Here is a 25,352-nt window from a genome sequence, read left to right as displayed (position 1 = left end):
CACGCGCATATTGTGTAGACGAGATATTTGTCAATTTGCTATATTTCCCTTCAGCTGAGCAGGTAAGCCGAGAAACATGGTTTGATAAAAATGGTTGAATATCGTCTGTCTCTCTCGTTGCTAAGTTTCTCTTTCTAACAGGTCAAAAATCTTACCAACCGAATCCTACCAATTTTCGGGTATGAGGTTGTCTTCATAATTTCCAGGGGGCACTAGACTGTATTTTCGATTTTCTTTTAGATATCACTGCAGTCATTGCCGTCACCGTTTCGCCTTAAGGTGCGCTCGCTCGCTCGCTTCGATCGCTCGCTCACTCTTCCAACAGTAAAATGTGCTAGATTAATTTAGAAGTGATGAGATATAAGAATTTATGTAAATAGTTATAAATATTGTAAATAGTAGGGATAAAATAATGTAAAGTTTGCAAAGCTCATGTAAACCCTCATAGGGGACATATAACTAATTAAGAAGAATACGAGTGTATTTAAGAAAATGCTCCATCTAAATATACTACCGATATGAAAATTAAAAAAGGTTTCATATATTATAATGCTCTAATACTGAGTTGCAACATTCATGTTCCATGTCAAAATTTGTCAGTTTTAAACATCCTCGTCTAAATTTGAAAAAAGGGACCTACTCTATTTTTGGGTTATAACAGAACATGTTGAAAGTAAATATAATTATGACTTGGAAAAGAAAATTTTTGAAAATAAAAATAATTGTAACGTTGGGTGTTAACAAGACGTAGAGATACAAGTTCCTACTATCGGCGAGAAAATTCGAGTCCTCTGGCTTTGACGTTGAATAAGTATGTGAAGAAAAAATGGTAGGTTAATGAAAAAGGTCTTATTTTAAAGGTGCAAATGTTGTACGTCATTGAGCCGGAAGGTAATATTCCAAAAAATTATTCGTAGCTTACAGATCTGAAAATCTGATGAAAAGTAATGAAATTTGATAGCTTTTAAAAACAATGATCTTTGAAGCGTAGTTTTTTATTGAAAAAATAATAGGGAAAATCTGAAAAAATTCATGGTGGTACAATACACATTTCTGAACAGATGCCGTCGAAAAATTTACAAAATATAAATAATTGTTCGTTTTTTGTGAATAAATATGCGAGCGCACTATCTTCAGTTCTAATGAAGATAATCAAGTGATTTAAATTGTAGGTAGTTAGTTGAACTATTTGTAATAATTTACAATTTGAAGGAAGTATGTGCTTCTTGTTGTCTTCGTACAAATTGCGACATTTGAAGTCAGTTTTTTATACAGGAAAGCAAGTGCAAGAGCCCAGCGTGGTGCCGTTTTTTCAGGGGATAGCCCTTAGTTTTCCTCAACCCGACCTACCCAACTTGTGCCTCCGAGCCTCACTCTGGCCTTCAAACCCTTTCCCTGTGTTGAGGAAAACCGAGGCCGATCCCCTGAAAAAACGGCACCACGCTGGGCTCTCGCACTTGTTTTCCTACATAAAAAACTGACTTCAAATATCGCAATTTGCACAAAGACAACAAGAAGCACATACTTCCTTCAAATTGTAAATTATTACAGATAGTTCAACTAACTACCTACAATTTAAATCATTTCATTATCTTCATTAGAACTGAAGATAGTGCGCTCGCATATTTATTCACAAAAAACGAACAATTATTTATATTTTGTCAATTTTTCGACGGCAATCTGTTCAGAAATGTGTATTGTACCACCATGAATTTTTTCAGATTTTCCCTATTATTTTTTCAATAAAAAACTATGCTTCAAAGTTCACTGTTTTTAAAAGCTATCAAATTTCATTACTTTTCATCAGATTTTCAGATCTGTAAGCTAAAAATAATTTTTTGGATTATTACTTTTCGGCTCATTAACGTACAACATTTGCACCTTTAAAATGATACGTCTTTCATTAACCTAGCATTTTTTCTTCACATACTTATTCTAGGTCACTTGTATAAAACTAGGACCAATTTCTAGTTTCCAATTTTTACAAGGCTTAATTTCTGTAAAAATGAATAAATTAAAGTTTTATTAATACGTATGCTTTATAATTAATTATAAAGACGCATGATTAAAATTCATCCATGAAAATTTGATTAAAGCAATATCATGAGCACATGTTCCCTTTTTCATTTTCACTAACAGCATTCAAATGTCAACAATAAGGATTATTCACGTCGCGCCACAGAACGCTACAAATTAAAATGAACTGAACAATTGTAAATAACTAATATACCATCTATCTTGTATTTTTCTACAGGCCGACAATAGATTTAGTGTTATTCAACTTATTTAGTTTAAATGGACTTTGGTTTAATAGGACTATATTGGAATAGTATGTAGTTTGAAATTCAAAAGGCAATCGAAAGTATGATCGACTATCGAAAAGTATCGATCAATCGATACAGGAAGTAGTATGGGTAGGTAGGGAGGCAAGGGAGAGGGTAATCACGTGGTCAAAAAAACCATGTGGCATGTAAACAAGAATTTAAAAGATTTTTATTTGTAAGTTGCTTGTAAAATAGAATAGTGTTTTAATTTGTAATTAATTATCGAAAAACTTTTTTCTCAGTAAATATGGTAAACATATCTTTAAAGATAACCTCGAAATGCGTACTTGCATTTAAATGATGAAATCGGTGAACATAACCTCTGCGCAGTATCAAAAATATAATGTTATAAAATTAAACTGCAACAATAAAGCTGCCATAACTTTGAAACAAAGTTATTATCACACAGAAATTCAGTGCCAATGTTCGAAAAAGTGAGATAATGAAGATGATGTTAAATACACTACACAGAACGTTTTGCGTGAACAACAGAACAGTGATGAAAAGTTTATCAGTCACTTCTGTCACTGAAGTTCGCAAAATTTCTACTTATAAAAAATGTTATTCAACGTCATATACAGTTCCAGAATATAATCAATTCATAGCTGTCGATAAACTAGACATTCAGAATCTGTATAATTTTCGAAAATCGCGAAATTACTTGATGGAGACTGGAAACTACGACCACACTTCTACCAGAAAGTTGAATATTTCTGAATTTTTGCACCCAGAGACTATCCAGAGTATAAGACAGATGGATTGGTCTTATTTAACATCTTCGGAAATTCTTAGGAACTTTAGGCTTCTCTCTATTAACGCCTTCCAAACAACAAACGAAGAAATAACTGATGAGGTCTATCGTGCAATTGTCTCGGTAGTGACTGCAAAGTGCTGGAAATTTAGTGATCATGAGTTGCACACTCTGTTGAAATATTTGGAATTGTGGTCGAGTATCGAAAAAGTTCGAAATCCAAATAATCCTGCTCGTAAACTGTTCGAGCAGATAGACAAAGAGTTTGATAAGCGATCACGCAATTGGACTGTAGATAAAACTTTGATGTACTGCGATACTGTCTGTAGAGTTTTCAGCTTCCACTCCAGCTTCGTCTCGAATTCGTTGAACAGAATAACGATGAATCCTTCCACATTAAGTCATACAAATATAGTACAGATCATGTACTACCTCTTTGTTTATGGCATACCAAAATCGCGAGTGATGCAGTTGGAACCCTATATTGAAGATCATTTTGATAAATTCAAAGCTGAAGAGCTAGGAATAATTTGCTTAGGCTACTTTAGAACACAAGTTCATATTACCAGCGACACACTTCTGTGTAAGCTTATGCAAAAAGTAATTGATGACGTGGACAGCATCACTAGCAATGAAATGGGAGCATTTTTCAAGGCGATTCGGTAACTAAAACACTATTTGTAATATATTTAATAGGGTGGTCCAAACAAATAATTTTTGTTCTTTATTTTTTTTAAGTCTCACGATTTCAGGAGATTTAAAATCAATGCTTAGCACCGAAGCATTTATTTTGTGATGTAGGTCACGACTCCTGAAGAACCGAAAAGCGGTAAAAATTCAATACATCCCTGAATTTTAAAAATAATTGTAAAAGTTTCAGAGAGGTGAAGAACAGCTATCTTTTGAACAACACGAAACATTAAAAATTTAATTTTATAAATAAATTCAACCTCAAATTTACCGAAACACACCCCTTAAGAAACTATAACGTATTTTTTGAATAGCTTCACTGTATCCTATGAAATTAAAATGAAAATTCTAAGCGTAAATGATATAACAAGTTTTAGAAAGTGCCCTTAAAATAAACATTTTTACCCGTTTCACCCTTAATGATTAATACCAAATTTAATTATCTTTCTTTAGAATTTTTGATTTCAATATGAATAACAAAATGTGGGAATTTGTGATTTTGAATTGTATGATTCAATGGTAAAAAGCGTGTCATGAGTAATGAACGACGTTGATTTATTACCAGCCAATTAGATGAAGATCCAGCATAAGAGTCAAACTCAGATAAATTTGTTGTGCTGTTTTCTGTACCTTATTTCTGCTATTTCTGCTAATTATTTTTATTTTAAGTTGTTTTAAAGTTTGAATTTAGTACTCTTAAATTAAAAACATTCGAGGCTTTCTATTAAAACAAATTTAGTTTTAAATTGTTTAGTTTTGAATATTTGATTTATAATTGGTATGGATAAAATGTCCTTTTTTAGAATTAAAAAATGTCAAATGTTGAACAGATTCAGAAGACCTAAAACGAAAGATTTGTAGACTTAAAAATTGTAGAATTGCGCATTTCAAACTGAATGATTTCAGAATTGAAAAAGTTAACAATTGACTTATAATTTAAGAAAAGTGGAAGTCGGAATTTTTTAAGATGGCATTTATATCCCGTGATATGAAATTTGCGATATTTCAAATGAGTAAATAAATTTTTCTTCTAAGAATTTCTAAAATTTTCAATCAGTTTTCTTTTTAGCGGCTACCATGTTTTAAAATATTAGTTTCCGGGTGAAAAATTTAAAATGGTAAAAATAAGATATTTTTCCAATTATTTTCAAATTTTTTCGAACATTATATTAAATTAATTCTTGTAATTGTTTGTTCTATTTGTAATCAACGCATATATGGTGGAGGCCTTTCTAATTCATTTTTTTAAATGTTGTACTTTTTGCATGTTTCATTTTTAGTGATTATTAATTTGAAAAACGAATACATATTCCATGTTCCACTTTTATTTCACAAGTTCAAGAATCAATCATCTAACGTTGAGAATTATTTTTTACCATCCTAATATTTAAAATATTAATTTTATTTTAATATGAATTTTTTTGCAGCTATAGTTTTCTATCAAAGCCTCATTGTGTGCAGAAGTGTGAGGAATTATTGGAAAAGCTAGTTCCAAGAGTGCCACATATGGCCGAACCAGTGTTAACACATTTATCGCACTTAGTGGCCGATTCTCAAATTTGTAATCCGAGATTATTAACTGCTATTATAGAAAGGTAATCAGCTTTACATAATTTTCACATGATAATCTCTTTATAAAATACGCATTTGTTAAAACTATACCTTTATATCAGGATGTCCACCCGGCGGATGATTTTAAATTCCCGGTTTTCTTCCGGTCAATTGTTAATTTTTCTTGGTCAATTTAAAATATTGTAATGTTCTCAAACGATTTTATGGATTTGAAAAGGATTTTTTTTTAAATTTCCTTCTTCTAGTTCCGAATTTAGATGTTGCAAGTTAGAATTAGATTTATTCGCAACATTTTTTATTATAATTCAGAAATATAGTAACTTCCATTTTCAAAAAGATGGAAGAGGAAAATTTCATGTTGGAAAATTTTTATTTGCAAAAAAAAAAGGATTTTTAAACCAAAATAAATTATAATTTTCAAAATCTGACGAATTTTCAATTCGAACAGGGATTTCTTTTGTATATTGTCTTTTTATTAATAAGAATTAAAATTATTTTCCAAAATATCCCGTTCCACGTAAGAAATTGCTTTACGACGTTCTTTATTGCAAAGTCGAAACTATGATTTTTTTCGAATTGTTTTTTGTACATTTAATTTATTTATTCCCCGTTCCAACTTAGAATTATAATTCTGTTAGAAAATTCCTAATGCAAAGTCACGATTAAATTAAATTTCAAATTTCCCTTTTCCAAATGATAATCATATTTATATATACATTTTTTTATAATTTAGAAATATAATAACTCCCTTTTTCCAAAATTTGTAAGAGGGAAGTTTCATATTCTGATGAACTATGACTGCAACAGGGATCTTTAAAATTCCCTTTTTCTAAATGAGAATTAAAATTCTTTTCCAAAATTCCCGGATATAAGTCAAATTATAATTCGTTACAGAAACTCCCTGTCATAAAGTAAAAATTATAATTCTGCATGAAGTTTTCTGTTTAAAAGTGAAACCTAAAATTTAAATTATAATTCTTTATTGAAATTCCCAGTTATATCTCAGAATAATAATTCTTTTACCAAATTCCCTGTCCCAAAGTAAAAATTATAAATCATCACGGAATATTCCTGTTTTAAACTCAAAACTGTAATTATTTCCTAAAATTCCCTGTTAAAAAGTAAAACTTATAATGAAAATCTCCGTCCTAAACTCAAAATTGTCTGTCCCAACTCAGAATTATCGTTGAAATCTCAATTAAAAATAAAGAATTTCACAATACCGTTTGAATGGTAAAACAAATATATTTCAGGTTCTCAGAAAGTTTAGAAAAAATGAGATTAAAAGATTTCGAACGAATTATTTTTCTCATGACATCCTTCAATATTCCTCCAACCGAGCCTCTATACGATCTCATTGTTAAAGAACTTGGAAGTCCTCGCAGAAAACACGAAATAAGAAAGTAAGTTTTCTTAATAATTTAAAATTTAAGAAATGTTATTAGAACAGTCATTTGGAAATATAATATTTATAAACTAGAATATTTGATCATTTAGTTTTCCGAGAGAATTCGGCTTCGCTCTCAGACACTTGGCTGTAGCTAATATCTATCCACTGCATTTGATTTCTACTTTCTTGAGTCGCGAACACGTGAACCTAGCATATGGACCAAATCCTCATGATTTAGGAGTCGAGTATCTGATTTTAGACCAAAGCATCGAAATAGAAGTTCCCTTATACAATGGTCCGAGAATTGAAAGTACAATTTGCAATATCTTAGCAAAGGTAATAGAAGAACGAGCTTGAAACAATTCATAATGAGACATGTGAATTATAATTCCTTTTTTTTGCAGAAGTACAACAATGTTGCAGCATCTCGCAGTTTTGGAAACCAGTCCAAGCAACGAATTGTTGAAATTCTCAATGTATTGTAATCTTCTTATTGCTTGCTTTAGCTTCAAACCCGACCAATTTTCACCGTTTTTTAAATAAAAATTTGCTTATTTTGTTTAGTAGGGTGGGTCGAAAAATTAAAATTGTGAAAATCGAAATTTGGAACTATGTGCAAAAGTTGGGTAATAGTTGGGTATAATTCATTTGGTGTCGATTAATGAACGCCTTCAACTTGCGCATTAGCAAAATGTAGTTTAAATATTTTTTATTCATATAATTTTTGTATTTTCATGCTTGTCAATTTTCAAAAATGGTTTTGAAAGTCTTAAACTTCTGTCTATAAGAATGAGAAAAGAATTTTTTCAGGCCTTTAAACCTTTTCTACTGGTAAAAATACATTATAAAAGATTTGATAAGCCTGGTGAATAATAAATGTAAACGCAGCAACTTTTTTTAAACTGATTTTTTTAAATTATCTCCTTCCAGCTGACTTTAAAGAATACTTACCATGCACGAGGGGTTTTTATTGTTAAAAATATAGATAAAAAGTTTATTTCAAGAAATACAAAAATAATTATTTTTGAAACTTACTGCCTCCTTTTTTTCGATTCCATGGTCTTCACCATTTCTATGCTAGTGTATTTTTTGATTAGCCAACTGAAGATAATTTTTGAAAAATACGTAAATCAATTTTGGGAAAACATGTCTTTTTGTTTATTGGCTATATAGAATTATCAATTTCTTTCATAGTTTATTTTCATCCGATAAAATTCCTCACATGTTATAAATATCTTTTGGATCAGATGAAAAAAGATCATTAAAAAAAACACAAAACTCTGTTTTTCAAAAATTTACTACGTTTACATTGATGAATTCCCAGGTTTATGAAAAAATCCTAACGTGTTCTGATCAGTAGAAAAGCTTGATGCGCCTGAAAAAAATATTTTTTCACTGTAGATTTTAAAATTATTTTATGAAAACAGGAGTCCATTAAAAATAAACATTTTCCTAACTTACAAGTTGCAGGCGTTCATCAATCGACATTAAATTAGTTATGCCTGATGCACTATATTTGCATGCAGTTTCATTTCAATTTTAATAATTTTGTTTTCGACCCACCCTATTATTGAGAGTCGATTCTGAAACTAGACTAAATACATATTTAAAATGTTGTTGTAAATTTTGAAATGTTTTAACAGAATCGCATATTCGTTGGTGAACATGCCGCCTGTTTACAGAAAATATTGCCGCACTTTTCTCAAACAGACATAATCCTTTGTCTGGATGAGGATAATAATACGATTCCACCTAAGCCAATATTAAGGGATATAAACTCGCATATTAAAAGAGTGCCAGAGGAGTTCAAAAATCGAAAATGGATTGCAATAATTTTTGCTACGGAAACTCTCTTGATCAGAGGGACTAATCAATTTACTGGAAACCTTTGTGCAAAAATCAGACAGTTGAAGAAAGTGGGTTATGTGCCTATAGTGGTAAGTATCTTTCACTAAATGTTAAATTTAATATATCGCTGATTTTAATACTTTTAAATATTTTATAATTTACTGATATTTCAAATTAAATATTCCAGGTACCTTATGTGGAGTGGAAGATATTATATACTGATTTAAAGAAATATGAATACCTTAGACAAAAAATTTTGGATTCCACTCACACGCAGACAGAAAAAAAAAATTGTGTTGAAAAACCAGTAAAAAAATCTTGCGCGTTGTAGTAAATCTAATTTGTAAAAAAATGTACATACATAGTTCGTTTTGAGCAATATATTTATCTTATCTTAAATACGTATTATTTTTTTTACAAGCACGTATTGTTGTTACATTACTACAAGAATCGCAATAATACTATAGATTAGATTAGCCAACCTAAATTTTAGTTGATTTCTAGTTTTTTGTATTACAATTACTTAAAGCTGCTTCTCTTTTTACTACTTAAAAGTCCTAAATTTAACCTTTCTATGTTACTTTTGTATTACTGAAGTATAGAAAAATAGTTTCAAAGTGCTGACAAGTAAAAAACTATTTGATCTTGGATTTGAATTCAGGATTATAAAAATAAAAAACTACATATTGGCAGTTTCGCCCGTGTCCCTAAAAACCGGATAACTGCGATTTAAAATATGTACAATCGGAGGAATTAACTAAATTTGATCATTGATAATACACATAAATTCCTAGTTTTTCAACAATTGTGCCTACATCACACGTCTAAAAGATTCTGCATCATCTTCTTACTGTACTCGTAAGTTACGAATAAAGTTGCAGTTGCTGGTACCGTCCTGATAAGCGTAGGTTTCAAACCATTGTACAAGGCTGAAACTCCTTCATTTTTGATGATGTCTTTCGTAATTACGAGAGCTGGCGTCTTCAAATTTTGTACCTTGGAAATGAAAATAGGAAATTAACAACATTACCAAGATTAAAATAGAAATTTATAAATAAATTCAGACCGGGGCCTAAAATAATATCATAATCTAAATTAATACTGACTTGTATTCTGCTCTTAACTACGTCGGCAGGGAATATCACAAGCCAAAGAATGGTTCCTCCAACGGCACCAGCTACCATCGTTTTCTGCCATCCGATCTCGTCCCTGCTTTGTCCTGGTTTTGCGAGAAGTTCCCTCGTAGCTTCGTAGCCACCAAAGAAGAAAAAGTACCCAGGCATTTCTCTAGCTATCGTCGAAGTGAGACCGCGGAATAAACCAGTGGCTCCACCTTCCCGAAGAATCTGCCTTGTTAATTCCCAGGGACCGACCATATTCTGCGAAACGAATGTTCCGGAATATTTACTCAGGGGCCATACATAAACGAAATAACTCATTTTTTGCTAATTTTATATTCCTCCCCTACCCCATATAACAGGTCGGAATAAAATTGTCTATGTTGAGTCAGTTTTTCAAAATATTTTCAGCCATATCATATTTAATACACTTCAGTTAGGGTAAGGGGGGGGGCAGCGCCAACCAGTGGGGCAAAGGTGATTTTCCTCAAAGCATGACTGTTATTTAACAATTTTAGTTCTACTTCGCATCAAATAAATCTATTTTATCAGAGAGATAGTGTTACTTACTTAAATCTTAAAAATTGACGTTGCAAAAGAAAAATTATACAGAAAACAGTTCTTACCACGAAAGAATGGGAGTTACGCTGTCAGAAATATAAAGTTTTTAACTTTATTGACAATACTTACAGTATAAAAACTTGATATCTTGACAGATAAAACAATATCACACAATCTAATCATATTAATCAGACGTAATTCAAGTCCAAAATATATTAAATCTCATTAATAAGTGAGGCCTTGCCAGGGGGGCAGGTCCGACGAAAATAATATTAACAAGTGCTTAGGTGATACATGACGTCACAAGTTTCGTCGATAAATGATCGGCAATGTAGAACAGCAACTTATCTTGTGGGCTACATGGAAGAAACTATAAAATATTACTATTATCAATCCGGTCGGTATGCAGGTTTTTTTTATTGGTACGGTAGAATCATTGCGTACAGTCCGTTTCTAGTAGAATGTCAACGAATAAGAGGCTATATTACAGCTATCTCTATTTTTATTCAAAATAACTTATTCTTCTTGTTAAATATCTTCAAAGGTAATTTTTCCAGTAAATAAAATACGACAGAAGAAAACCATCACATTTTCTGATCTTTAAATGTTTTTATTTTCATAAAAAGCTGCAGTCGGCTTTGCCTTCAGGTGAGGGGCAAAGCCGATGAAATACAGCTTGTCAGAAATAATTAAATTACCAAATTTTTGTTTGTTCCATGTGATTAATACTTATAGAAATATGATATAAAATAATGTAGAACTCGAAATGAGAAAAAATGGATCAATTCAACATCTCATTAACTTTAAAAAAATCATTGACTGTTAACTGGTTGGCGCTGTCCCCCTTTACCCTACTTACTACTCGAGACACCTAAATTACCACTCCTTTGTTTTATACAACGAAAAATATTGTGTTAGATATGTAAAAAATTATAAGGGTTTTAAACAAATAAATCAAGACTACCATTTTTACTATTCAAAATTAAAGAATTTTCCATTGCAAATCTATAAAAATTCATAAATTTCAATTTTAAATCTTAGGAAGTGTTTTTTTTTATAATTCAAAATCGTATTTTCTTTCATTTTACACATTGAATATTGAAGAGTCTTCAATTGAAAATCTTAAAAATTGGAAATTTTTACCATCGTATATCGTTAAAATTAAAGACTTTTTTATTGTACATTAAAAAATTAAACTATGACAAAAAAGGTCCGAATTGCATACCTTTAAAATATAAATCTTGAAAATTGAACAATTTTAAATTCTTTATTATAATAGAAATTAAAGAATTTTCAATTGTAACTCATAAAAATTGTAGAACTTTGAATTGTAAATCATTAAAACTGAAGTTTTTAAAAATTTTTAATTAAAAATTATGCAATTTTTACGCTTTACACTTAAAAATTCTCCAATTTTGATGATGTACATTTGAAATTTCTTCAATTTTAAAGATTAAGAATGGAAAAGTCTTGACTTTCGATTCTAAGTACCAAAAATTTAAAAACTTGTATTTTTACATTTAAAAATTTAAAGAAGCTTCACACAACAATAAAAATTATATAAATTAAAAAATGGAATAATGCTTCATTCAATATTTTGAAAATTCAAGAATTTTCAATTTTAACTCTTCAAAATTGTAGAATTTTGAATATTTCCAATTGAAGTTTGTCATTTTTAAAATTTACCATTAAAAATTCTGTAATTTTGATGATGGACATTCGACATTTCTTCAAATTGAGATGTTTTGAAATGAGAACTTGACTTTTGATCATCAAAATAATTCAACTTTATGAATTCGGAATCACACATTTTTTAAATTGAAGAGTTTTCAATTGTGAATCTTCTGAATGGAAGTATTTTAAAAAAATCATTTAAAATTAAATTTTTCTAAACTATATACCTTATGAATTCAAGAAACTCTCATTGCCAATTTCAAAAAGATTTGCAAAATTTCATTGTTTTAAATTATCAAACATCAAAAGGATTCAGATTAGCTACATTAATCAGAAATATAGTAGTTTTAAATTAAAGAAACAGTTTTTAAAAAAAAAATTTCATTTAAAAAAAGACAAGTTAAACATTAAGGAAATATTCTTAAATTGTAGAAAATTTTTATTGGAACAAAAAAAACCATTTCTTTAAACCAAAGAATCTTGTTAGTGCGATATAAAATCAAAAATTAACTCATTAAATTATTTCTTTTCTTCTAATTCTTGCAGTGATAAAATCTCATATTTAAATAAAAGTAATCAGTATACAGCCTACCGAAAGCCGAATAAAATCAGAATCATATTATCAGTTACATTTTATAGTACTTGATGAATAATTGCGAACATAAGGAAGGCTAATTAAAATGCAATAAAACGAGATTATTCAGTTTTATCCATTTTTTCACCAAAACACTTAACTTCAAATTTTTAAGAAAAATTTATAAGTCTGAAAGTCTTTACTAAAGGTTTTAAATATTTTAATTTCCTCTTTAATAGTGCAAATCCAAATCCACATGATTTGGAAAATGGTAAATAAACGTTTTTATGAATATTGTTGCTCAGAATTATGGGAAAAAATTAAAATAATAATTTAATTATATCGATATTAAAGCCTTTATAAAGTTATCACATACATTCGTTTATTGTAATTACTTAAATTTAACGTTATACTAAAATTTTGGATTTATGAAATTCTATAAGGTTAATTTGTTGAAAATATTACGTAAAATTATCAATGCCCCCCCCCCCCACCTATATAATACATCGTAACATTTTTCCGAACCCCCTCCCCACAAAAAAGTTGTTACGTAATTTTAGGATGTCCCCTTACTGTAGAAGTAACAAAAAGTATTTTACTCACTATTGTAGAGCCTGGTGCTGCTCTTTGAACCTCTACTTCTCTCATCGCTTGCAATCGACATTTTATTAATTCCGTGGGACACAGAGTTAGAGACGAAAAAAATGCTGCAAAGAAACCAGCACACGCATTTCCCAGTGAATTCATTTCTTCCACTCTTTCGACTCCTGTCAAAAAATATATAATTTAGTGTTGCGATAAATCAATGCGTCAATCAGATAATTCTTGATAACAGGAATTACAAGGATTCAGTAGTTCAATTTTAGGTGAACAAGGGGAATTTTTTCCGTAAAAAAAGGGATTAAAAGAAAATTAAATAATTTATTAGAAACTTTTTATATAATTTGGGTATCGGGTCAATATTAAAAGAAAGTTCCCTCTAACAGTAGCGCCTTTCTTTAACAAGTTTTCTAGTCATTTTTTTATAATAAAAAAAATATTTTTTTAGTTAGCTTCGAAAATTTGTTCAACACTTTAGGGGTCATTCACAAAATACGTGATACGATTAGGGGATAAAAAATAAGTTAAAAGAAAATTTTAGATCGAAGATTGAATAATAAACAACAGAATTGAAAAATTCTCCTGTTTGAATTGAAAAAAATGTATTTTTATCAGTGGTTAGTTGTTGATACCTTATTCTGACCAATTTTCTCTAATGTATTTTTTAATATATAAAAACCTGAGTGATTCAATGTACCTTTTTAAAGGAACTAGAAAGAACTAATTTTAAAAACACAAAAGTGGCTATCTGAAAAACCTAATTTTTGTTTTCTTAGACGTTTAAATTTGTTTCTAATATACTTTTATCAGTTGAAAGCTATCAGATGTTCAAACCATAATAACAATTAACTCGAAATTAATTATATTTTACCAGATAGTCCTAATATACGCTACTTTTGCATATTATTTTCGATGTTCAAAATGCTCTTTATTGTACAGCCTCAAATAACATACATTTCTCTGATACGCTGTTTTATGTATTCAATTATACGTGTATAAGGTACAAATATGAATTAAAATTCTTATTTATTTATCACAGGATTTAATGTCTTTCCACTATTCCCCTCTGGACCCTTTTTTTATAGTTTTCCACCTTAAAAGCGAACTAAATTAATAAAAACCAATAAGATAATTGAACTATTTTTAGTTGAAAGTTCATTATTTTTGGTTGTAAATTCTGCTATTACATTTTATGTTCATAATTCAACTTTTTTATTAACAGCTTTACTTTTTTATTGAAAACTTAATTATTTTGTTAATAATTTAACAATTTCATTAAGAAGGCACCCATTCCGGTATACATCTCTCTGGTTAAAATGTACCTATTTTAATGAAAATACGTCTTTTTGGGTTCAAAATATAACTATCTTGGTAAAAAACTGCAATAATTTGATTGAAATGAAGCTTTTGTCTTGAAAATTTATAATTTGGCACTTAAAAATTAACTACTTGTTTGAAAGTAGAATTCTTTTGTTAAAAATTTATAATTTTAGTTTAAAAAATCATCTCTTTAGTTGAAAAAATGTATTTTTAGTAGAAAATTGATCTGCTTGTTTGAAAATTCATATTTTAGAGTTGAAAATGCAACTATTTGGTTAAAAATTCATCTACTTTATTAAAAATGCAATATTTCCACTTGAAATATTAGGGACTTTAAGCATTTTAATTCAATATTACTTCCTGCTTTAATTTTATTTAAAAGAAATTAGTCTTCCATTTTCTTGGAAAGTCTCCTTATTTCTCCTGTTTGTAGAAAATTTTGACATGCCATTGAACTCTACAAAATTAGCGGATAACTCGTTAAGAAAATATTTGAAATTGGTATCATGAAAAACAATATCCATCAAAGCGTCTTGCTTTTTAAAGTCTTGAATTTCTGTTTATGATTCATAAAAATTAATTGGAACCTTAGGGAAAAGGGGGAAATTGGGTAAAAATTCTCGATTTTAGTTTTTTTTTTCAAATGTAAGGCGGAAAAGGGGGATGAAATAAGAAAAGTAGAGAAGAAAGTGGGCTAAGTGTGATCCCTGTTATAATTTAAAATACCTGTGGCAGTGGCTATAACTTTTTGGCAACCACCATAAGCAGCGAATAAAACAGAGTTTTCGGCAACATTCGCTACAACTGCTGGCAAAGTTCCCGCATAGAGTCCTCGAGCAATTCCATCAGATTTCAATGTTTTCATAAAACAATCTGTCATTCCCTTGTATAATTGCGGAAATGTTTGCATTTTTACTTTTATTGTATCTAAAGGCTGGCCAACATAAACTAAAGCTATTCCACCTAGAAAATAGTGAATAACACTAATAACCTTGAAAATACATCTTTAATTAAAATTGAAGAACAAAAACATTATGACATTTTTTAGTATCAAACTCAAATGTTTCAAGATTTTCAATTTTGCAATATAAAGATATGAAAATATGAAAACGAAATGTAATTTCCTGCAACTTGAAATTGGAGTAAAGATAGCAGTAAAGATAGCGTAAAGATAAAAAATAGGCCTTCAGTCAGACTCTTGAGTCATTTCAAGATAAAAGCAAAATACTTGAAATTCTGGATAAGAATCTTAGGATATTTTAATAGCAACGATAAAATGATATGAAAAATAATTGGCCATGAATAGTAAAGTATTATTATATAATCTTACGAATTATTCAAATAATCGTGTTATCAAAAATCGAGTCGGAGGAGGAGATATTTTTGTTTTGAAGAATTAATCCAAAGAGTATTTCCACAAATTAGAAAATACTTACCTAGTGAACCGGCAATGAAGTCGATGAGGCCAATTTTTAGACTTCTCAATCGACTGCCATCGTATTCAGAAGTGTTCGCACTCATTTTGATTTTTTTTCTTCCAAATACATCCAATTTTGTACACTTTTTTAGAAACAATACCAACACGACGTTAACCACGTGCTTGCTTCTGATGAATTCCTTCTGCTTTCTATGATCTGTGTAGAGCGCAGTCCGCGCAGCTGACGCATTTTATGCATGTACACACAGGCTCGCAACACAATCAAGTCACATGGAATATGGAAGTCGGAAATGGAAATAATATTAAAATCGCAAAACAAATCGTCATGTAAAATGTCTGAAGTTTTTTATTCAGAAAAATAATGTTTCGTGATTCAAATTTAATTTGAAAAAGTGGTTTTTAATCTATAAAAAGAAATAAGAAGGTGCAAAGATATTTTACCGTTATTTTATAAAACCTTCGTACTGGAAAATGAGCAACATGAAAAAGGTATCCTAACCCCATTTTCTAATGCGTATAAATATAATCACGTAAATAATATAAGCGCATAAAGAAATATTTGTGTTTAACGCAAAGCTAAGGAATACAATGAAATTATATTGGGGTTCACTGAACGACGAAAATTGTTCAATGATTTCATCACTTTATATTGCACCTTTGCGGCTTTTTTTGAGACATAACCTCAAAAAATACCACCGCGAAATATATTATTATTTAAATAATTCTTATGTTGGTCCTAATATTTAAATATTAATATGCAATTTTAATTAACTCATACATATATCTTTCTTCCCAAATTTCAAAAGTGCTTTAATTTAAGATTGACTTACTGCAGGATTGTAACATTTATGCACGATTTTATCGATTTTTTTTAAAGGTCTCCTTGTTTTTTATTTAAAAGTACATACTTCGTTATTTAACTTTTGTTTTAAAAAAGATTTCTTATTTATTTATTGTAAAATCAATTATTTAGAATATGTAGGTTAAATAAATAATATCTACAGCGAAATTAAGATGGAAAGCCAAATTTAGAGGAAGGTATTTAGAAAAAAAGATGTATATAAAATTTGTATTCAGTTCTTAGTATATGTCGGAAAAATTTAGACTTTCCAAAAGTTTCAAATATAATTTTTACATCCTCAGCATGAGAGAAGGTATTGGATTATATTTACTTCTTGAATTAAATATTATACATAATTTATTTTTATAAACACGCTTGCTAAAAAATCCAAGTTTCGAAATACCCCGACTTCCAATTTTTTTATTTTCCCTGATTATCCTGTTTTTTTTCTTTTGGATGTGAAAAACCTTGAAATCAATGCTTTTAATGAAAAAAAATGTTTCTAAATTTATTTTAATCAGTTTAAGAGGCAGCAGTCATACATAATTTTATAACGGGCCATCTGCAAATTATGTAAGACTTATCTAAAATACGTGAATTGTCAACCAAATAGTAGTTGAGTTTTCAACTGAAAAATATAAATTTTGAACCAAAAATATAAGAATTAAGTTTTTGGTTGCAACAAATAATTGTCAACTAAAAATAAGGACATTTTAACAAAACCGTCAAATTTTCAACTAAAGTGATGAATATTCGACAAAAAAGATTAAAATTGTATTTAAAAAACAGTTGAATCATACCGAGAATACAAATTTTAAACAAAACAGTTTAATCTTCAACCAGAACAGATTTATTTTCAGACCAAGCAGTAGAATTTTTAACAAAAGATTTGAATTTTCAAGCTAGAAATATTCCCTAGTCAATAAAGACAAAAATGTTGAATTTTCAAATCACAAAGACAAATTGTCTACCAAATAGTCGCGTTTTCAACCCGAAAATACGAATTTAAAAAAAAGACAATTATTTCCAATATATAGTCCAAAAAATCAATTCTCAACGAATAGTGTAATCGTTGATATTTCCGCCAAACAATATTTTAATTCTTAACAAAAACAATGTTGACTTAGACCAAAAAATAAGAATTTTTAAGAAATGAGCTAAATCCTCAATCAAAACAGACGAATTTTCAATAAAAAACCAGAAAATTTAAACAAGAGAGTTCAATTATCAACCAAGAAAGATTTTTAGTTATAAAAAACTCTTATGCAAAATGTTGCATTTTCTAATCAAAAAGACGAATCTCCTACAACGTAGTTGAGTTTTAAACCATAAAATATTAATTTTTAATAAAAAAGTTTTATTTTCAACACAAAATTAAGAATTTTTCTACCTTAATATTGAAATCTAACCCGAAAAATATACGAGTTTCCAAACAAATGAATTTTCAACTAAAAAATATAAACTTTCAAATCAAAATGGAAGTTACATTTTCAGTTTAAAAAATTCATTTTTAACTAAAAACATGAACTTTCAACAAAATCAAACTGACGTTTTCTTCCGATGCTGGGCCAATTAGAATGCCTCATCTTCCCGCAACAAATGTAACAAGTATACTGTTTAATCATTAAAAAATTCAGATTTATTTTCAAACAACTTTAATAAAGTCATTATATTAAATTTCTAGTGCTCTTTCAATTCCACTACAAAAAAATATATTATTTTAATTGAAAAAACATAATTCCTTTTTTTCAGTAACAATAAGTACGGAAAAATCATGTTAGCAAACATATTCAAAAAGCTAAATGCTGAGAGGCGAATAATATTGCAGAAATTTCTGATTGATAAAAGAACATTTTCTGCTATCTTGAATACAGATGTTCAGTTGGCGTTTTGCAGATGTGAAAGTCATGCTTTTCACCTGATTGGCGATCAGCAAAATAGTTACGTTTCTTCTCTATCGAAAAATATTGCAAGGTACAACACCAATCTTGCATCTGAAAAGAAAGAAAACAATGAACTGTTTGCAACAGTAACACTTTTGCCACGCACATATTTACAAACTCAATTACCTGACGACGAAGTACAGAAGTTATTAAAACTAGACTGGACCAGTCTTTCGACTACAGAATTTTTATCTAATTTGGAAAAACTCACGCTGTACACGTACAACCTCGAAAAGAAACCTGAAATCAATTATGACAACTTTATGCAGGCTCTATCAGCAGTGAGTTCTAATTTCCACGATTATGAATTGATTCACTTGCTTAAATATTTGGTTCCGTGGTACCGAAATAAAAATACCCCTAAAGATGTAATGAAACATATTATAGAAACTTTGGACCTCGAGTGTTGTAATAGATTACCAAAACAGAATATCGAAAATTTGCTTTCGTTTAGCTACCTTTTTGTGTGTCTCCGATATGGAAAAGAATCAAACTTTACACGAAAATCACTCCTTAAACTCAATCAAAAATCTAAACGTATGAGTCCGTCTCAATTAGCTCAATATATGAATCTTACGTCAGCCTGTACAAATCTTCCTATGAATTTCTACGAAATAGAGTACTATGTAGAAAAAAATATGGACAGCATGTCAGCGCATGAGTTGTCAAGAATTTCCATAGGATTTTATAAAAACAGAATTCAAATAAAGAGCCCCAAGCTTTTAATGCATATTTTGGAGACTATGGTGAACAATGTGGAGGTAATCAGCACTCACATGGTTTCTGCATTTTCAAAATTAATACGGTAAGGTATTTAGTTATAATTTATCAGTTTGGTGTATTAACTGTAATAATCCTAGTCTAATAAAGAATATTTATCCAGTACGAGTTACAAACATCATTACGAATTGGACAATTTACTTCGGCAAGTACTGAAAGAATTACAGCCACAATTGTCGAGATTTACTCTAAAAACTTTAACCCACATATCTCATCTGGCTGCACACGCTTTTATTTATGAGAAAGGCCTAATGACTTCTATTTACGAAAGGTAATTCATCTCATTTTATAAATAAGTTCAAAAATTTAGTATTATATTTGCCTCAATTCTTGTAATAGTTTGAAAATCATAATTGAATAGGTTGGATGAAGAAATTGAGAATGCAACAATTACAGATATAGAAAGGATTTCTCTTAGTCTTGCGCATTTTAATTACGATTCAAGTTATCCTCTGTATAAAAAGATAGTAGACGAGATTACCAGTCCAGGTCGGCATAAGGAAATTCAAGCGTAAGTTTAAATTTGACTATAAAAATGCAATCATCTGATATACAACTGGAATTATGATATAAAATCAGTGTTCCCGTCAAATCCCAACTTCGAAATTCCCTGACTTTTCCTTGACAAATTTTCATTTTCTGTGAGCGTTATAAATTTTCCTTTCTGGTATGGAAAGAACCTTCTACCTTTGCTTATAAACAGCAACAAAAAAAAAAGAATTCTCCACGAAAAGTTTAATAGTTGTTATTTCCACAAAAAAGGAATATTTTATTTTGTCTTCAAAAATAGTTGAATTATACGAAAGACGACGAATTTTCCACCAAGAAATATTTTCCAGTCAGTAATGAAAAAAATGTTGAATTTTCAAACCAAAAAGATGAAGTTTCTGTCAAATAGTCGAGTTTTCAACTAGAAAATATACATTTCTAACGAAAAAAAAACTGTTAATAAAATTTTTGAATTCTAAAGCCCAAAATATGACTTGTACAAAAAGGTTGAGGTATCAACATAATGCATTTTCTAACAATATAATTCAATTTTTAACCCAAAAAGATAATTTTTCAACAAAATAAAGGAATTTTCAAGTAAAAATGGACTATTTACATTTTTATTAACATAGTTTAGTTTTTAACATCAAAAAAAGAAGAAAAGTTTTTTATAAAGTAGTTACATTTTCAACAATATAGTTGAATCCTCGACCAAAAAAAATTCATTTTTAACAACAACAATAAAGGAATATGTACCAAAAGAAGTGGATTTTAAAAAAAAAGGGAATAATTTTCAAAAAAAGTTTTGAATTTACGAAGAAACATGAATTAGTCAACAAGAAAAATAATATTCTACCACAAAAGACGTATTTTCAACAAGATGCATGGATTTTGAAACAAACAGTTGAATTTTCAAGTAAAGAAAATAAATTGTGAAACCAACATGGAATAGTTTAATTTTCAGTTAACAAATGAATTTCTAGCAAAAAAAAAAGAGAATTTTCAACAAAATAGTTCAATTTTCAATAAAAGGGTTTTCGATTAAAACGATGAGTTATCAACCAAAGCAATACATTATTAACAGAGTAGTTACATTGAACTAAGAAGTAAAATTTTTAACCAAAGAAAGATGAATTCTCAACGAAAAATGTAATAGTTGATAATACAGCCAAAAACATTTTTATTTTAACACAAAAGCACGTAGTTCAATAAAAAAGACAATGTTTCAACAAAATAGTTGAAGCTTCAACCAAAAAGGATTCCTTTTTAACCAAACAGTTGCATTTTCAACCCAAAAAGATAACATTTCTACGATAAAAGTTGAAGTTTTAAACCAAAAATATTAATTTTCAACAAAAATGTTGAATTTTGGACTAAGAAAGATTATTCGGTCAATCAAGAAAAAAATGCCAACCAAATAATCAAATTAACTCTAACTTTAGTCGATAGAAAATTCTCTCATTCTTTGAGGTGTTCCCTAACATTCCCTGGGTTTACAGATTACCCTGACCTACATCAACTCTGAAAATGTTATTTTTATTTTGTCAAAAACAAAATTTATCGTTTTGGTTTAGTCACAGAAGGACACTTTCGCGCATCCTGAAATACTGGGCTCTTGCAGATATTTATCCCATCAAACTTCTTGAACAAATTATGGATCCAGAATTCATAAAAGAAACATTTTGTAGTAAGTACGCAATGAACGAAGAATATTTTTTCTTGGATCAATGTATCGCTGCTGAAGTGCCAAACTACACAGGACCAAGATTAGCTGATGGCTTGAGAGAGTTTCTAGCAAAGGTAAATTCATTCGAAATAAATATAACATTAACTAAAAAACTATTTAATTATTAATGCCTGTAAAACTTTCCTGAATTCGCTCTGACTTTTCAGAGACATAAAGCGATATTATATCCTGGATCGAGAAATTCTCTACAAAGTAATGCAATGAAGGAAATTATTTCAATATGTCAGGTATGGTTAAAATCGTATCAGATTTTATTGAAATTATTTATACTGATTACTATTATTTTCACTGGTCTAATGTTTCCTTCATTTGTAGCGACTACTAAAGACTGAATGTGGAATCTTCACGGAAAAAATCTTGCCACATTTTACTGGTCAAGACATTATAATTTGTCTGGATGAGCAAAATAATCCAGTTTTGCCTGAAAAAATCTTATCTACCATGCGCCCTGATTCTGTCAAACCTGTACCCAACGAAGCAAAGAAGTTAACATGGTTTTCTATTATTATTACAACGAAGAATCAGGTGCTTAAGGATAGTAATGAGTTCAGTGGAATTTTAACTGCGAGATACAGACAACTAAAAAGTCTTGGCTATACACCCGTAGTGGTAAGTTTCCCTGACTTGAAAAATTAATTTCTTGAGTTTGTTCTGCAAATTTATCGTATCCTTTTCAGGTTTCCCATCATAAATGGTATGATATGAAAACTCACGAAGACTGTGAAAAACTTCAGGAGAATTATGTAAAAACCTTATTGAATATTGCATAGTCAATAGAATTATTGTTACTTTGAATAATAAACAAATTTTTAATTACTGCTCTCATGACACAAAAATATCCACAAAATACTTACATGAATTTAACTCCACATTTATGTGTTTCAAAAGATTTCAATGTACGAATGTAAATAAAGAAATTGAATTTTATGGGATACTCTCTAAATTCATTTAAAACTATTTCAATTAAATTTAAGAATGTAATAAAAAATGTGATGCTCAGGGTCACAGTTTTATAAGAGGAATAAATTAAATAATAAATTTATAAATAAATATGTAATTTTTAAAAATTATATCATTCTAAGGAATTTTCAATTAGAAACACTAAAAATTTAACTTTTAAACTCAACTCTTCGAGTTAGAGGTAAAATTATTTTTGTTTTAAATCGCTTGAGATTATGATTGTTCAATTGTTATTTATACATAAAATTCCAACAATTTAACTCACAAATTTAAAAACTTAAAAAATTAAGCAGTTAAAATGGTAACGTTCAAAGTTTCAATTCAGCACTCTAAAAGTTTTAATGTTTCAAGGCTTTCTGTTTCATGCAATCAGTTAAAAATGGTTCAGTTGTCAATATTTGATTTGCAATATTGCTCATTTTAATTAAACAGATGCGAAATAGCGAACAACTGTTTTTTTAAATTAAAAAATGAATTTGGTAATATTGCTAGTGACTGGGTAGTTTTTTTCTCAAATTTTTTAAAATTACCTGCCATAAAATACATTTTACTCCCATTTCCGAATTTTTCCTGGTCTTAACAAAAATCCCGGCCCTTTTCAGTTTCCCGATCTAGTGGCCACCCTGGGCTACTTACTTTAGTGACAGAACTGACTCATTTTGAGTACAAGTGAATCTTTTTATAGAATTTATTTGGATTTTTTGAATAATAATTCAATTTTGGATCCTTAATTTTTTAATTGTGCAATAAAAACAAAAACTTGTTTGAATTTTTGGGTATGCTTCCAAAAAGGCCATCCAAAAAAATTAATAGGGGTTTCTTTTGTACCTTAATTGAAAGTTCCAGAAGAATTCTTGACGCAGATCGATATAAATTAAGTTATTAACAATTTTCGTTTGAAAAATCTCGAAAAAATTTGATCTAAGATTAAAATGTTGTACATAAAAGTTGTATATCTCTTCGAAACACACAAATTTTATAATTACACTTTCAGGATAAAAACTTTCAGGCTATAAATTCTATTTTAGGAATATTACAAAATGAAATATTACATTTTTCTTATAAACTGAAAACTTCTTAAATTAAAAGTAAAATTATTTTCATTTTAAATAGTATGAAAATCCTTAAAAAGCTTCAAAATTTTATTTCAAAGACTTGAAACATCTACACGTTGTTTTATATTTATTCAAATCTAAAATTATATTTGAAAATTTTTCAGAACTTCTAAGCATTTTTTTAAATAATTCGAATTGTTCCTAAATTTTGTTTACATCCTGCAAGATAAATAATATAAGCTTGAAATCTTTCAGATTCATTTTTTACAATTTTGGAAATCTTTTAAAAAATTCTCTTAAAATTAATTTGTCAAAATAAAGTCATTTTCAATTTTTCTAGGAATATTGAGAGAATGTTTTTTAGTCTTTTGAAACCTTTCATTATGCTAAAAACTTCTAAATTTTATGTTCGAAATCTGCAAAAATCTATTATTTGTTTTAAATTTGGTCGTGGGCTGTTTGCATCGAAATTTCATACGAATAGCCGGATTTTTTCGGTGTACGTATATTTCGCTTAAATTTTTTGGAATTACTTCAAATTTTTAATTAATTTTAAATATTTTTAGAACTTAAATATTTCTTCAACCTACTTGAATTTTTTCTAGGAATTATAAGATTTATTATAAATCAAAATTCAACCATTTTACTTGCACATTAAATTTGTTCAAATAAAACAATTAAAATGGTCACGCTTAAAGTTTATTTTTATTGGTTACATTTGAATATTTGGTTAATAATTACTGATTTTACATGAAAAATTATACATATATATCTAAATATTCAGCAATTATTAATTTTCTGAATTTTTTAAATTTTATGCTAAAACAATATATTATTTTGAAGTTATTCAAAAATTTAAAATAGTTTATAACGCTTCAAACAGGCGTTCACCTTTGGTTAACTATTGAGGTTCTTTAATTGAAACTGTTTAATATTTAACGATAAAATGTATAGTTCAGTTTTAAAAATAATTCAAATTTATATTCACATTTGATCAACTAAAAAGGTTTTTTATTGAGAATTGTCGATACCAAACGCTGGTATTTTTTTATTTTTTAAATCTTTCAAGCAGAATTTTTAAATTTTTTAAATGAAAAATGTGCGCTTAAAAATTAAAATCCAAAATGGAAAACCTGTAAATGAAAGAGTTTCGAATTGAGCATTGTGAAATGTATGATATCATAAATGAAAAAGATAAAAATTCAACTGATAATTTACAAAAACTGTTGAAATCAAACTTGGTCAGGTTTTTTTTCCGCAAAATTTGTAAAATTCCTGGTCAAGAAATAAATTCCCTGTCATTTCTCGGTTACAAAAATTCCCGGTCTCGATTTAGCGGCCACCCTGACTTTTGTCTAAAATGAATATTTTTTGAGAAAACGAAAAAAATCCTTTTTAGATTCTTTGTTATAAAAAATTGCGAAACTTTCGAAAATAGCGTCCAAAAATGAATGAAATAATACAGCCCGCCGCACCACCACACATCGAACCCCTTTTCCAAGGCCAGAGAACACTAAGTGACCTTGTGTGGTAAACATTTTAAATCAGGGACCTTGACAAGGTGGGAGAAGTTAGTTGAAGTGCAATCAACTAAGCAGCCGTTCAGAAAATACGTTACGCTTTTTCCCGACCATTTTGACCCCCCCCCCTCCCTTATGTAACGCTTTTTCCGACTTT

General features: G+C 29.0%; 3 protein-coding genes across 5 annotated transcripts; 2 read left to right on the top strand and 1 right to left on the bottom strand.

The window, feature by feature from the left end:
* Positions 1 to 2,433: 2,433 nt before the first annotated feature.
* LOC117169331 (FAST kinase domain-containing protein 5, mitochondrial-like) lies at positions 2,434 to 8,974 on the top strand. 3 transcript variants are annotated; one of them, XM_033355665.1, is made up of 8 exons: positions 2,452 to 2,499; positions 2,567 to 3,737; positions 5,193 to 5,360; positions 6,591 to 6,740; positions 6,835 to 7,063; positions 7,132 to 7,203; positions 8,371 to 8,664; positions 8,763 to 8,974. In XM_033355665.1, exons 2-8 carry the CDS (start codon positions 2,767 to 2,769, stop codon positions 8,904 to 8,906), a joined length of 2,028 nt encoding a protein of 675 aa, XP_033211556.1. In that variant the 5' UTR covers positions 2,452 to 2,499; positions 2,567 to 2,766; the 3' UTR covers positions 8,907 to 8,974. The 3 variants fall into 3 exon arrangements, with proteins under 3 accessions (XP_033211557.1, XP_033211555.1, XP_033211556.1); XM_033355666.1 differs by having other exon boundaries at positions 2,434 to 3,737; positions 8,410 to 8,664; XM_033355664.1 differs by having other exon boundaries at positions 2,434 to 3,737.
* Positions 8,944 to 16,092, bottom strand: LOC117169333 (mitochondrial ornithine transporter 1). Its single transcript, XM_033355668.1, has 5 exons — positions 15,859 to 16,092; positions 15,149 to 15,385; positions 13,106 to 13,269; positions 9,682 to 9,954; positions 8,944 to 9,571 (listed from the first exon to the last, which is right to left on the bottom strand). Exons 1-5 carry the CDS (start codon positions 15,941 to 15,943, stop codon positions 9,392 to 9,394), a joined length of 939 nt encoding a protein of 312 aa, XP_033211559.1. The 5' UTR covers positions 15,944 to 16,092; the 3' UTR covers positions 8,944 to 9,391.
* Positions 16,093 to 16,135: 43 nt separating this feature from the next.
* On the top strand, positions 16,136 to 22,592 carry LOC117169332. The gene is made up of 8 exons (XM_033355667.1): positions 16,136 to 16,349; positions 18,454 to 19,449; positions 19,528 to 19,695; positions 19,786 to 19,935; positions 21,488 to 21,713; positions 21,807 to 21,887; positions 21,976 to 22,269; positions 22,338 to 22,592. Exons 2-8 carry the CDS (start codon positions 18,476 to 18,478, stop codon positions 22,428 to 22,430), a joined length of 1,986 nt encoding a protein of 661 aa, XP_033211558.1. The 5' UTR covers positions 16,136 to 16,349; positions 18,454 to 18,475; the 3' UTR covers positions 22,431 to 22,592.
* The last annotated feature ends 2,760 nt before the right edge of the window (positions 22,593 to 25,352 follow it).

Source organism: Belonocnema kinseyi, chromosome 3 (assembly GCF_010883055.1).
Source record: "Belonocnema kinseyi isolate 2016_QV_RU_SX_M_011 chromosome 3, B_treatae_v1, whole genome shotgun sequence".
NCBI classification, from domain to species: Eukaryota; Metazoa; Arthropoda; class Insecta; order Hymenoptera; family Cynipidae; genus Belonocnema; species Belonocnema kinseyi.
Note: the sequence above shows the minus strand (reverse complement) of the source record. Positions and strands in the feature narration are given on the sequence as shown.

Bases quoted from the DNA above. Each gene is read 5' to 3' on its own strand.
- LOC117169331 (XM_033355664.1), top strand. From the start codon at position 2,767: ATGAAGATGATGTTAAATACACTACACAGAACGTTTTGCGTGAACAAC. The intron at 5,361-6,590 runs GTAATCAGCTTT...AATATATTTCAG, and splicing joins TTAACTGCTATTATAGAAAG to GTTCTCAGAAAGTTTAGAAA. The intron at 8,665-8,762 runs GTAAGTATCTTT...TAAATATTCCAG, and splicing joins TGGGTTATGTGCCTATAGTG to GTACCTTATGTGGAGTGGAA.
- LOC117169333 (XM_033355668.1), bottom strand. From the start codon at position 15,943: ATGAGTGCGAACACTTCTGAATACGATGGCAGTCGATTGAGAAGTCTA. The intron at 15,386-15,858 runs GTAAGTATTTTC...ACTATTTTCTAG, and splicing joins CTTCATTGCCGGTTCACTAG to GTGGAATAGCTTTAGTTTAT. The intron at 9,572-9,681 runs GTCAGTATTAAT...TTCATTTCCAAG, and splicing joins TAGTTAAGAGCAGAATACAA to GTACAAAATTTGAAGACGCC.
- LOC117169332 (XM_033355667.1), top strand. From the start codon at position 18,476: ATGTTAGCAAACATATTCAAAAAGCTAAATGCTGAGAGGCGAATAATA. The intron at 19,450-19,527 runs GTAAGGTATTTA...ATATTTATCCAG, and splicing joins GCATTTTCAAAATTAATACG to TACGAGTTACAAACATCATT. The intron at 19,936-21,487 runs GTAAGTTTAAAT...GTTTTGGTTTAG, and splicing joins CGGCATAAGGAAATTCAAGC to TCACAGAAGGACACTTTCGC.